Source organism: Balaenoptera acutorostrata, chromosome 10 (assembly GCF_949987535.1).
Source record: "Balaenoptera acutorostrata chromosome 10, mBalAcu1.1, whole genome shotgun sequence".
NCBI lineage: Eukaryota > Metazoa > Chordata > Mammalia > Artiodactyla > Balaenopteridae > Balaenoptera > Balaenoptera acutorostrata.
Genome location: NC_080073.1, coordinates 87,704,952 through 87,717,980, shown reverse-complemented (window position 1 = coordinate 87,717,980; position 13,029 = coordinate 87,704,952). Strand labels below are relative to the sequence as shown.

The following is a 13,029-nucleotide window of genomic DNA, read 5'->3' as shown; positions in this document are numbered from 1 at the left end:
TCAGAGGTAGCAGCAGTCACACGGTTATTGGTTGGGTCAACAGCTTCCAACAGACTGTCAGTGTGAGTTTGTTTCTTTTTGTCTAGACTTGTGTTTGCTCAAACCGTTTCTTGGTGCAAAGGGGTATCCATGATTCCTTTGTGAAAAAATTTGCCGAGGCAATTAAAACAAACCTGCATGTGGGTAATGGATTTGAGGAGAGAACTACTCAAGGCCCGTTAATTAATGAGAAAGCTGTAGAAAAGGTAAGTTCGTTTTATTTATTTATTTATTTATTATTTATTTATTTATTTATTTTATTTTTATTGTTCAATGTCATGGTTTCAGTATCAGAAGCTTAACTAGCAAAACCACTCTGGTAAGGTGGCCAGCAAGGCGGTTTTGGAAACGATGGAGAAATCGGGAAAACAACTGAGTTTCTGCCAATTTGTATAGACTGAGTGGCACCACGTGCTTATAAGCTTTTCCAGCTCCGTCATTTCACTGAGTCCCCATGACATCTGTCACTTCTGTTCTCCTACTGCCCTCCCTAAATTTTCTTTTACAGTGGTGATAATTCTGTCTCCTGCTGCCTCAGGAATTAAGATCCTGAAATACAAAGTTCTTTAATTTTTGGAACACCTAAAAGGAAAGGAAAAAGGCTTTGTCTTTGAGATCGTTTATGTTTCAGCTGAACTGCTGGCTGGCATTGAAAACAAAATGCCCTTGCAGAAGAATCCTTGGCGAAAACATCCTGGCAGGAGATGTAGAGCCACAGAAATCATGTTTAAGATTTAGAGATGGCGAGAAAGGGAAACTCCTTAAGCAAGGATTTGTTTGTTCAAATAATGTCACAATCTTGACTACTAGCGAGGTGAGTTTTCTCTTCTTGTTCTACTGTTTTAAAAAAATAATCCTCTTTAGAGTTGCCTGCAAGGAGGTTTCTTATAATACCAAACATTCGGTATGCTCCCTAGATAAGTCCTTACTGGTAGAAAGGATTTCAATAGAATTTTAGTAGAAAATAGAGGCTGGAGGTTGTGTGTGGGGAAAAAAGGGGGCACAGCCAGCCTCCTGGGTCACCTGAAGAACCAAAATCAAGTTAGAGCCAGGTCAGCACCCAGGTGGGAAGCACAGCCCAATCGCTGTTCGTCGGCCTCCTGAGGGCCTGAGGACCAAGCCCTGGCATGGCTGCTCTGACCCAGTGGGCAGTCTGGTTGGCTGAAGATCATGTCTGGTGCCTTCCCCGGTAGACACCAACGAAGTACTGGGGTTTTACAGAGCTCTGATAACATTTCTAGTTATTGCCTTGGGATTCTCTATCTCTAGATAAAGAACATACATTAAAGTTTACATCGGTACCACCTGCTTTTTTTCTTTTTTTAATTCATTTATTTATTTATTTATGGCTGTGTTTGGGTCTTCGTTTCTACGCGAGGGCTTTCTCTAGTTGCGGCAAGCGGGGGCCACTCTTCATCGCGGTGCGCGGGCCTCTCACCATCGCGGCCTCTCCTGTTGTGGAGCACAGGCTCCAGACGTGCAGGCTCAGTAACTGTGGCTCGCGGGCCCAGTTGCTCCGCGGCATGTGGGATCTTCCCAGACCAGGGCTCGAACCCGTGTCCCCTGCATTGGCAGGCAGACTCTCAACCACTGCGCCACCAGGGAAGCCCCCATCTGCAGTTTTGAGGTGACTTTGGACCCTGGGCACTCAGCCAGTGAAGAAAATTTGGCTCTGTACCAGCGGTGGTTCAAGTCCCAGAGGGGTGGTTCTTAACCCACCCGGTACCTTTAACAACTACAGATGCCTCAGTCCTACTTGAGGAGATTGGGGGTGAATTTGTCTGGAGTAGGGCCTAGGCATTTAGTGCCCCAGTTATTGCTAGTTTGCAGACTGGGAAACCCATCTGGAGATTTTGTTGTTATTCTTGCCAAAGTGATTTTGTATAGACATTGCTCTCTAGAGGACGCTGTTTCCTAGGACCTCAAGCAACTACAGTTGAAGGGTTTTTTTGTTTTTGTTTTTGTTTTTCCTCTGAGAGTTTAGTAGAAAACATCTTGTCTGAAAACAATCCATTATGCTGGCTTTAGTGTACATACAGTCACAGGGTAAATACCTGGGGGAAAAAAGTGCACATCACATTTAATGTGACAAGAGGAGGACAGAGCATATTCTATTTGAGGTCAAATAGAATGGGGCCTTGTTAAGTATGTTAACTACAGGTACTTTTAGAGATATAAATCATAGAAAGTAAGCCAGGCTGGCTAATGGCGATTTGCTGCAGACAGCGGACTATGAGAGCATTAGAAGGGGTGAGGGTTTCAAAAGGGTGAATCTGGACGGCAGACCGTGCCCAAGCCTGTATTTCTCTCTTCTGAAATCCTACAGCATATTCTGCTGAGAATGGGAGGTGGGGGAAGGCTCCAGTGGACCATGGATTGTGATGAACTTCTGGAAGGCAGCAGGGATCGTGTTAAAAGTCAAAGCAGATGAGGCAGGCCCAGGGGAAGCCTGCAGAGGAAATGGGTGTCATTTCTAGGATGGAGCTTTTCTAGAAATGGCTGGGGTAGAGGGTAGCAATGGGAGGAGGGGAGAAATAGTGCTCATTGGTTCTACTTCTGCACAGTTTTCTGGGGCATTTCCCTCCACCCACCACCAACACATACAACGTAACAGAGGCATTTGCTCTGGGCAGGAAAATGCCTCTGAAGAAATAGAGCAGCCAGCCTAGGAGGAGTACAGCTTGAAGAGTGAGGGTAGGCACGCCAGAGGGGAGCTCCCCTGCCTTTGCCCTTTGCTCGGGTGGGGCCACCCCTAAAGTGAAGCCTGCCGAGTGAGATAAACCCAAGCTTGGCGTTGTCCCTCTCGTTCGGGGAAGAGACTGGAAACAGCAGAGGTCACCCATGTCACCCATTGAAATTAACCAACCCCATCCTTCATTAGAAAGATGAACAACCAAGAATCACGACAGCCCTAGAGGGAAACCCATAGCACATCAGAGGAGGGTCAAGAAGAACAAACAGAACAGTTGACCCTCAAGGAAGCAGATGACTCTGTGAACAGACAGGATTTTTTCTAGGAATCTAATAGTATTCTCCAAGAGTTCTGAGAAGGTAGTACATCTATAAAACAGAAGCAGGTTCTATGAAAATGAAGCAATGAGAACAAGAAAGAACGTTTTTATTTATTTATTTGGCTGTGCCACGCAGCTTGTGGGATCTCAGTTCTCTGACCAGGGATCGAACCCGGGCCACAGCAGTGAAGGCCTGGAATCCTAACCACTAGGCCACCAGGGAACTCCTAGAAAGAATGTTTTTAGAAATCAAAAACATGGTGGTCAAAATCTTTTTAAAACTCAGTAATGAAGATGGAAGACAAAATCGAGGAGAGCTCTTAGAATTTAAAGCAAAAGACAAAGAGATGAAAAATATGGCAGGAATGCACAAAGAAATCGATCTGAGGTGAGGGGTGTATCCATTTTAGTAACAGGAACTCTAGAAAGAAAGACCTGAGATGGAAGAAATAGGATTATCAAATACTAGAGGAAAACTTCTCAGAGCTAGGGGAAAATAACAATTCTTCAAAATTGAAAGACTTCGTCAATTGCCAAGTAGAATAATAAAAAGAAAAACCCAGATATGTTTCATTAAAATTTTAGAATGTCAGGAACATACCAGAATATTCAAGAAGCTTCCAGAGGTGGGAAAAGCTACCCACAAACCCACAAAGGAGTGAGGACTTTTTTTTTTTTTTTTTTTTTTTTGGCTACGCTGCTGGCAGGTGGAATCTGAGTTCCCTGATCAGGGATCCAACCTGCACTCAGCGTTCTGAAGGAAAATTACTTTGGGTCCAAATTCCATCACCAACCAATGCAAGGTAAAACACCAGACATGCAGTGTCATAAAACTCTGAAGGTAAACCATTTTCAGTGCACCTTTTTTGAAACAACTACTCGAGGAGAGTGTATTAGAACAAAATGAAAGTGAAATCCAGGGAGGAGAACAACATGGGATCCAAGAGCCTGGAACTAACCCAGGAAGGAGATGAGAACAAATCCCAGGGAGACAGCTGAGCATCAGGCCTGCAAAGACATGGGCATATGTATATTAGACCGTTCGACAAACTGTAAGAGCAAACAGCCAGAAAATCACAGAGCTGGGAGGAGACAGCACGGTACACACCATGTGCCCTCTTGCCTCTGTACCTCTGTGTATTTGGTTCTTTCTACCCAGAAGGGACCAGGGTACATTAACCTATTTGAAAAAGAAAGAAACCCAGTTACAGTTTTCTGCAGTTCAAACATTTCCCAAGTATCCTCGACCACCTTTCCCAAGGGCTCTTCTTTTTCTCTTCACACAGGTAGAGAAACATGTGAGTGATGCCATTTCCAAAGGGGCCACCGTTGTGACAGGCGGGAAGCGACATCAAGTTGGAAAAAATTTCTTCGAGCCCACCCTGCTCAGCAATGTCACCCGAGACATGCTCTGCTCTCAGGAAGAGACTTTTGGGCCTGTGGCACCCGTTATCAAGTAAGGTCATCCAGCGGGTTGGAAGACAGGAGAAAGGGTAGGAAAGGAAAAGGAAACCTGGAGAGAAATCCAGTTCATGTGTCGTTTGAGGCCTGGGTGGGGGATGGGCTGAAGTAGAGAGCAGGGTTGTATCAGTGGAAACACTAAGTTCAATGTGACATTTTAAAAATTTTGTTTCTATTATTGCCTCTTTAGACCACAAAATTTACCAAGTTCTCTACTTTGCTCTCTTGCTTTCTGCTGAACTCATTTTTCTTTGTAACGAAGTACATCCTTTAAGAGTTCTTTCAAGGGCGTCTGTGGGAAATGAACCGTGTGTTCTTATGTGACCTTTTATCTCACAGTCACAAGTAAATAATAATTTACCTGCATAAAATTCTAGCTTCAACACTTTGAAGATGTCACACCTTGGTCTACTTATTTCGAGGGTTGTCACTGAGAAAGCTGATACCTGGTTCTTACTCCCGTGAAGGGATATGCTTTTTCTCTTGAGAGGCTTTTAAAATTTCTCACGGCCTTTGACGTTCTTAAATTTTACCATGGTAGCTTGGGTAGGGCGCACTGTGAGCTTTTTCAGCCTGAGGTCCTAACGTCTTTCTTTAATGTCTAAAGTGTTTGTTTAGTCCTGGGACATTCTTGGTCATTATTTCTCCAAATATTTCTCTCTCTTCTATTGCTAATGAAATTTATAGATTAATCTGACATTGGGGAAATGAACCACTTGGAGAACTTTCATCTTCTTTGTTTTAATAATTTTTTTTTTACCTGGAGTATGAACTTGACATTTTCCAAAAGGATGCAGTGGTTAGGAATGCAGGCTTTGGAGCTGAGTTGGGTGTAGATTCAGGCTTTGCTACTTCATACCTGTGTCCCCTTGAACAGGTTAACTTCTCTGAGCCTCAGGGTCCTTGATGGGAAAAGGAGTAAAAACTAGTACCTGCCTCACAGGACAGTTGTAAGGTTTAAATGACATAATGTATGTAAAGCACTTAGCACATTGCCTGATATCATTATGGTTGTTGTTGTGTAAATAAAGCATTAGGTCAGGGAGGGGGACACAGTTGTTACTAGGGGTCTCTGGTCTCACACTTCTTCTGGGACACAGGGTGGTGGGAGCACCACCCACGTTAGCACAGAAAGGTGAAAATCCTCAAGGATGTTACAACTGATGATGTGATGACTGTATTTTCTTTCTATTTATTTATTTATTTATTTGGTTGCACTGGGTCTTAGTGGCTCCAGGGCTCCTTAGTGGCGGCACGTGGGCTCCTTAGTTGCAGCAGGCGGGCTCCTTAGTTGCAGCACGCATGTGGGATCTTGTTCCCTGACCAGGGCTCGAACCCGGGCCCCCTGCATTGGGAGCTCAGAGTCTTATCCACTGTGCCACCAGGGAAGTCCCAATGACTGCATTTTCGAGGGACAGGTGGACAGTGAGGACATGGGTGATGCCCTGTTTTCTGTTCTCTGGCGGGTAGAATGGCTTGCTCTCTACAGGTGGAGAGCCAAGCCCTGGGAGACACAGCTGGTCATCCTCGGAACAAATAATTCTCCTGGGGTCACCCTCCTTGACCTGCCCTCCCCCAGAGCGCTCTCTTCTCTCCCAGTCGTCCTCTTACATTGACTGGGGTCCGCCAGCTCTGCCCGGTGCCTTCAGAGGGCCGGCTGGCTGCCACTGCTGCTGGACCCCTGCATTGAGGAACTGTGAAGCGGACAATGTTTCACCCCCAGTTACAGTTCTGGGGCAACAGAAAAAGGCCTCTGAAATGTTGTTCCAGAAATACGATGATAAAGCTGGAAGAGGCTGCATAAGGCTTCCACACTAGCAGTCTCATTTCCAAGGGGAACAGACCCCCAGCACCGTCACACTGTTCAGAGCATAAGTGGTGGGGCCGACACTAGAGCCCTGGGCCCCAGTGGCCTCTGGATGTTTTCCTTCTCCTACATTATGGCTGCTTCTAAAGTAGTTGTTATGATCGGTACATTTCTTTCTTTTTTTTTTTTTGGCCCCACCTTGTGGCTTGCGGGATCCCAGTTCCCCAACCAGGGATTGAACCCAGGGCCACAGCAGTGAAAGCGTGGAGTCCCAACCACTGGACCACCAGAGAAGTCCGATCGGTACATATTATTCTTCTTAGTAGGTAGCAAGAGCCGTAATCCTTTTCTTAAGGCGTTTTGTTCGACATGCTGAATACTCTGAAGTTCCCTGTGTGTCTCCCGATCTCCTAGAGGAGATGAACTGGTGTTGATCCGAGCTCGCTAACCTTGAACTCTGCAGGGTTGCAGTGAGTGATGGTGTTTTCCTCTGTACTCTCTGCAAAGCTCTGATTAACCCCTCGCCCTTATTTGGGAAACAAATCAGGAGGAAATCAGCTGGTTTTCCTTACTCTCCCCTTAGGGATTTTGCTGATGACCCATCTTGACTTGGCAGGTTTGATACAGAGGAGGAGGCGGTGGCGATCGCTAATGTGGCCGACGTCGGGCTGGCAGGTAGGCGTCCATCCTCGCTCGGTAGCTGTCATAATCACTTCTCCAGCTGATGCCAGGGTGGCCTTTTAAACGTCACCCTGGGTTTTGAGAAGGCAACTTCACTGGAGCATGTGTTTCGTTGCTTTCCCAGGGGCGAGGGTGGGCTTGTGCAAGTCCGTGTTCTTTCGCCTCATTGCCGGATGCAGGATGGGGGCTCCCTGGTTGGAGCTGGGTATGGTGGTGGGAGAAGAAGCAGTGCCGTGTTTCAGGTGGAGAATCACACGCACCCTGTAAGTCCCATGTTCCCAGAGGCTCGATGCCTGGAAATTCCAAGGGCTTTTCCTCCCATTTTGTGTGGCTCCTGGAAGCCTGAACAAAAGAGATAGCGCCCGACCTCACAGAGAGCATCAGGCGCAATGAAGGAAGCCTCACAGAGTATCCTTCAGTTTGGACATGGACAAGGTGGCCACAGAATGTACCCTATGACCCTGACAAAATTATATGTGCATAAATGCACTCAACAAGGGCTTCCCTGGTGGCGCACTGGTTAAGAGTCCGCCTGCCAATGCAGGGGACACAGGTTCGAGCCCTGGTCCGGGAAGATCCCACATGCCGCGGAGCAACTAAGCCTGTGCGCCACAACAACTGAGCCCGCGAGCCACAACTGCTGAGCCCGTGTGCCACAACTACTGAAGCCTACGCACCTAGAGCCCGTGCTCCGCAACAAGAGAAGCCACCGTAATGAGAAGCCCACGCACTGCAACGAAGAGTAGCCCCCGCTCGCCACAACTAGAGAAAGCCCACGCGCAGCAATGAAGACCCAACACAGCCAAAAATAAATAAATAAATAAATGACTTTATTAAAAAAACATAAGGCATTAAAAAAAAAATGCACTCAACCAATCTGTATTTAGCATCCAGAGTGAATGAAGTGCTGACGAAGATACGAGATACAGCTGTGCTCTACTGGAGCTTCCCCTCTGGGTGGAAGAGAACTGTTGATAACCAGAGGAAGGACGTCCACACCATAGGGTCCCTTACTCTGCTGCTGAGACTGAGTCTGCCCCTACTCAAAGAGCCTAAAGCCGGAGTAAGGTGCGCACAAGTGCCTCCATAACGCCGAGTTTGGTATTCCTTTCGTCCCTTCTCGATGGGATGGATGGTGGAGGAAGCCACGCTCCGAACCAGGTCATCAAAGATGGGCAGCATTCTGGTCGTGCAGAGATCGGAGGGGAGAGATTCTGGGCAGAGGGGGACCAAGGGAGTTAAGAAGTGAAGTAAGATAGGACAGAGAGGATTGGGTGGACAAGTTTGGTGACAATGGCTGGAATAATGCAAGATAAAGCTGAAAATGTTGATTGAAACCACATTAGGGAGAGTTCACATACCCACCAGAAATTTAACCTTATTTATAGGTAACAAGGAGTCACTGGAAAGTTTGGGTAAAAATATCACGTGGATAATCTAACAGATGTGTGCAGGATGCATTGAACAGGAGGCCACAGGAGCGGCGTTCATTATTGTTAACAGTCCTGATAGGAGATGGTGAGAGCGCTAGCGAGAGTGGAATAGAAACAGAAAGATGATTTCCAAAGGTTCTGAGATGAAGACATGCACAGGACCAACTCGGGGCTCCACGTGGGAGCAGGGAGGGTTCCAGGCCCGCATGACTAGGCAGATGGTCATCCATGGCATCCTCAGCTGTGGACATGATGTCTTTAGTCAGGGGTCCCCAACCCCTAGGGCCGCAGACCGGTACCGGTCCGCGGCCCATTAGGAACCAGGCCACACAGCAGGAGGTGAGCGGCAGGAGAGTGAGCGAAGCTTCATCTGCCGGTTCCCGTCGCTCCCCATGGCTCACATTGCCGCCTGAACCGTCTCCCCCTGCTGTCCATGGAGAAATTGTGTTCCATGAAACCAGTCCCTGGTGCCAAGAAGGTTGGGGACCGCTGTCTTTGATGACTGTTCTACATCATGTCCTTTATCCCCATGACAGGTTATTTTTACTCTCAAGACCCAGCCCAGATCTGGAGGGTGGCGGAGCGGCTAGAAGTCGGCATGGTTGGCGTTAACGAAGGATTGATCTCCTCCGTGGAGTGCCCTTTCGGTGGGGTGAAGCAGTCCGGCCTTGGGCGAGAGGGCTCCAAGTATGGCATTGATGAGTATCTGGAGCTCAAGTACGTGTGCTTTGGAGGCTTATAAGATTCTTTAGTTCTTTAAAAAATAAAAAAGGAAGTTTCCCTACATGTATGGGGACATGCCATCCATTATTTTAAATAAGCCCATAGGGTATCTGACTTAGGAATTTTTTAAAGCTCATCCAATCCTCATAATCTTAAGCAGATGCAAATCCTACTCCTCCCCTTACGTGACTAGGGACCAGTATATGCCATGCGCCTGAGGCCGCAAACTCCCCGAGAACCAGCGTAGGGTTTATAGAATGAAGCCCTGGACCCCACCACGACCCCGTCTGCCTCAGAGCAAAGTGCAGCGTGAGGCCAGCCGGCCCCCGCAGCCCCATGGTCACGGCTGGATCCCTGCCTGGGCGATGCCGCAGCCAGCACCCACACGGCTCCGGAGCTTAGACCCGGAGGGCTGCAGGGAAGCCCCCTGAGTGTGACTGACGGGCCGGTTGGGGTGGTGAAGCACCCCTGGCAACCTGCCAGCTCAGCACTAAAGACACTTGCTGGGTATTCCGAGGTGTTGCTGCAGAGGCTGAACCATTCATTTTTTAAGACTTGAGAAACAGCACGGAATTGCCTGTGTTTCTTTGACATGAAGGAACCCCTCTCCCTTTTTCGACCGTTTTTTAAATTGAAGTCTCCATTGTCCTAAATTAACTGCTTAAAGATTCTGTTTTCATTTCTGTGCTGTTTTCCACGTCCTGTTGTTTCCGTTAGGAAATGAGCCTAAGCATAAAGCACAGCACAGCAGCAGCAGCTTGGTGGGATGGACGGCCCGCAAGTAATGGCCTGGCTTTGTCCCCATGGATGTGCCGTTCAACCCCCCCCCCGCCCCCCCCCCCCATCCCTCAGGAGAGTGGAGACTCTATACATGCCTTATTTAGCTCCATGGGCTATTGTGAGCCTCAGAGAAAGTGAAAGTCTTTGCCAAAAAGTAAAAATTCAGTGTAAGTGCAGGAGTCGTCATTATTACGAGCGGCACCTCCCAGCCCCACTTGGGTGTCCGGCAGTGGCTTTGCCAAGGTGAGCGGAGGTTGGTACCCACCTGCCCGGCACCTGAGCCTGAGTGAGGGCTTGTCACCTGCAGCCTCTGCTATTTCTGTTCTTACGAAGTGCCGCTCCTTCACCTGCAAAAGAGCGAAAGCACTTTCACGACAGTAATCCCAAAAGGAAAAAGAATTTCCATAATTGCCAATTGGAAGACGCATGAGGTTTTGCCCTTCAGGCACCTTTTATCCAATAAGAGTTTTTATAGTTCATCATTGAAAACAAAAACAAAAACAAAAAAACCCTATGACCACTGTTTCCTGTCACTCTGAAAGGAAAACTCTGATTAAAAACACACTAGGCTTTTCTGTATCGTGTCTCCGTCTGTCCTGATATACAAGGAAAAGGAATAAAAGCTGTTCCTGGTGGAATAGACAAGGATGAAGCACCTCCTTTTCCACTCTCTCCGTGTGCACACTTCGCTGACATTCTGTGGATATTCTGGGGAGGAGAAGGAAAACATGAATGAAAGTAGTGCTAGAGGCAGGCACTCCTGGACCCAGCTGGGATGTAGCGTCCCTCACTGAGCCATGGGGAGCTGCATAGCTAAAGGTCTGAGATGTCCCTGTGCACAAAAGTACCACGGCCAGTCCTGGAGCTGCCTTGTGTTTGCCCTGGGTTACATCAGCCATCTCCCCTAAGGCCCAATAAGGAATGAGCTGAAACCCACCTCCTGGTAACATGCATTGCTCAGACCCTGTCCAGAATCATGTACGCATCGTATTGACAGTGAATTTCTACTTTTTAGTTTTAGGGTTGTTTTATGTAACACCCTAATTACTTAATATTTGGGTGTGCCCATCTGTTTTCTATTAACGATAAAAATGCTCTAACACTAGTTTTTAGAAGTCTGGAATACTGGTGCTTGAAATGTTTGGAGGAATACATTCAAATACATTTGTAACTTTGTAAATCAGTGAATGTCTTGGCTGGGTGGCAGATTTTGAGTTTTCTAGTATATTTGGCTCACCAGGTACATAAATTGAGGGCCAGACACTCATTCCAATATCTTTGATTAATTTTGGAATTAAAATAGTTTGAAAAGGAAATAGCTTACTGTTTAGTAAAATTGTTCTGGGTTGTGGGGAAAACGGAGAAGTATTTTTAAATGAACATTTTGGGGGTTATTTTTCAATAAGGTAACGAAATGTGATGGATTTTTTAAAAAATGTATGTTATAACATGAAATAGAAAAGGACCATTAAACCAGGGGTTGGCTCACAGCCCATATCTGGCCTGCCATCTGCTTTTGTACAACCCAGAGCTAAGTATGGTTTTTATATTCCCAAAGGAGTGGTTGGGGGAAAAAATCAAAAGAATAGTATTTCATGACATGTGAAAATTTTGTGAAATTCAGATTTCAGTGTCCAGAAATAAAATTTTATCGGAACCCAGCCACATCCATTCATTTACCATATGATCTATGGCTACTTTCTTGGCAAAGTTGAGTATCTGCAACACAGACAGTATTGCCCACAAAGCCTAAAGTATTTATTCTTTGGCTTTTTACAGAAATAATTTGCCAACCCCTGATCTAAACCAAGAGGGAGATATTGACCTTCCCCCGTTTATGAGGCATTATATCATTTTATTGAACACCTACTGTGTAAAAAGTACTTTTCTGGGCCTTGCTCCAGTGAATTCTCACCAAGAACTTCCCAGCAATTTTCACATAACTCATATGAAATTACCCAGAGAATGGGAGTCTATTGGCCTTGAAAAAACACTTCTCAATTTACTTTCCCCAGCTATGCAGGGATTCTCATTTAAAAAGCTCCTCTGTACCTATTATCTTTATCCATTTGAGTAGCTTTTAAATACAATTTTATGTCAAGCGCTGGTTCATCTACCTTTATGGAAAGACTCAGTGAAAGTAAAGATCAGAAGCACAATGCAAATAACTCTATTTTATTGTAAACTTGTATCATTAACTTTAAACTGTGCCACATGACTGCCTTCTCGGAAGGCTGGAGCCCAGGGTTTTAACTGTTCACGAGCAGCTATGGTAGATAGCGTTTTACTTGAATGATATTTATGCTGTGATTTTTTTCGTGCTGTATTTTATGGGATAAAACTTGGGAATAAGTGTAGTTGGAAGTGTGGAAATATTTTGTTTTTTAAACGTGCACATAATTCATTTTTCCAGTTTTTGATAATTGCATGTGTGTGTCAATGTCTTGTCAGCAGAGTTGTGCGTGTGTAATTAATAAAGGTTGAATTAACAGAATTTCCTCTTTTTATGTCAAGGTTTCTGGTTTGTGGGGTTTTTTCTTGCCAGTTCATCATTTGAGTTTACTTTGGAGATTATTAGACCAGTTTGGATATGTATGCCACCCCAAAATATGACTGTAGGAGTTCAGGACGTGCCACCCCAAAAGATGCCACTTTGCCATAGGTTTTTTGTGAGCTGAAGGCAATTAAGAAGCAGATACAAGAAAAGCCCTCTCTCTTTCCTTCCCCCTCCATTTGCCTAAAAGCAGGATACAGATTTATAAAGGTGCTCCCCGGGGCTTCCCTGGTGGCGCAGTGGTTGAGAATCTGCCTGCCAATGCAGGAGACACGGGTTCGAGCCCTGGTCTGGGAAGATCCCACATGCCGCGGAGCAGCTGGGCCTGTGAGCCACAATTACTGAGCCTGCGCGTCTGGAGCCTGTGCTCTGCAACAAGAGAGGCCGCGATAGTGAGAGGCCCGCGCACCGCGATGAAGAGTGGCCCCCGCTTGCCACAACTAGAGAAAGCCCTCGCACAGAAATGAAGACCCAACACAGCCAGAAATATAAAAAAAAAAAAAAAAAAAAAAAAAAAAAATTTAAAGGTGCTCCCCTCCC

The 13,029-nt window shown here is 46.3% G+C and overlaps 1 protein-coding gene across 2 annotated transcripts in view; it reads left to right on the top strand.

The window, feature by feature from the left end:
• Positions 1-12,448, top strand: part of ALDH5A1 (aldehyde dehydrogenase 5 family member A1) — a 30,335-nt gene extending 17,887 nt beyond the window's left edge. Inside the window, exons 7-10 of one of the 2 annotated variants that reach the window (XM_028162573.2) lie at positions 87-245; positions 4,337-4,506; positions 6,935-6,993; positions 8,969-12,448. In XM_028162573.2, the coding sequence (XP_028018374.2) occupies positions 87-245; positions 4,337-4,506; positions 6,935-6,993; positions 8,969-9,174 (594 nt within the window). In that variant the 3' untranslated portion in view covers positions 9,175-12,448. Of the gene's footprint in view, positions 1-86; positions 246-4,336; positions 4,507-6,901; positions 6,994-8,968 lie in introns of those variants that run through there. The other variant, XM_057555603.1, reaches the window with a different exon arrangement.
• The last annotated feature ends 581 nt before the right edge of the window (positions 12,449-13,029 follow it).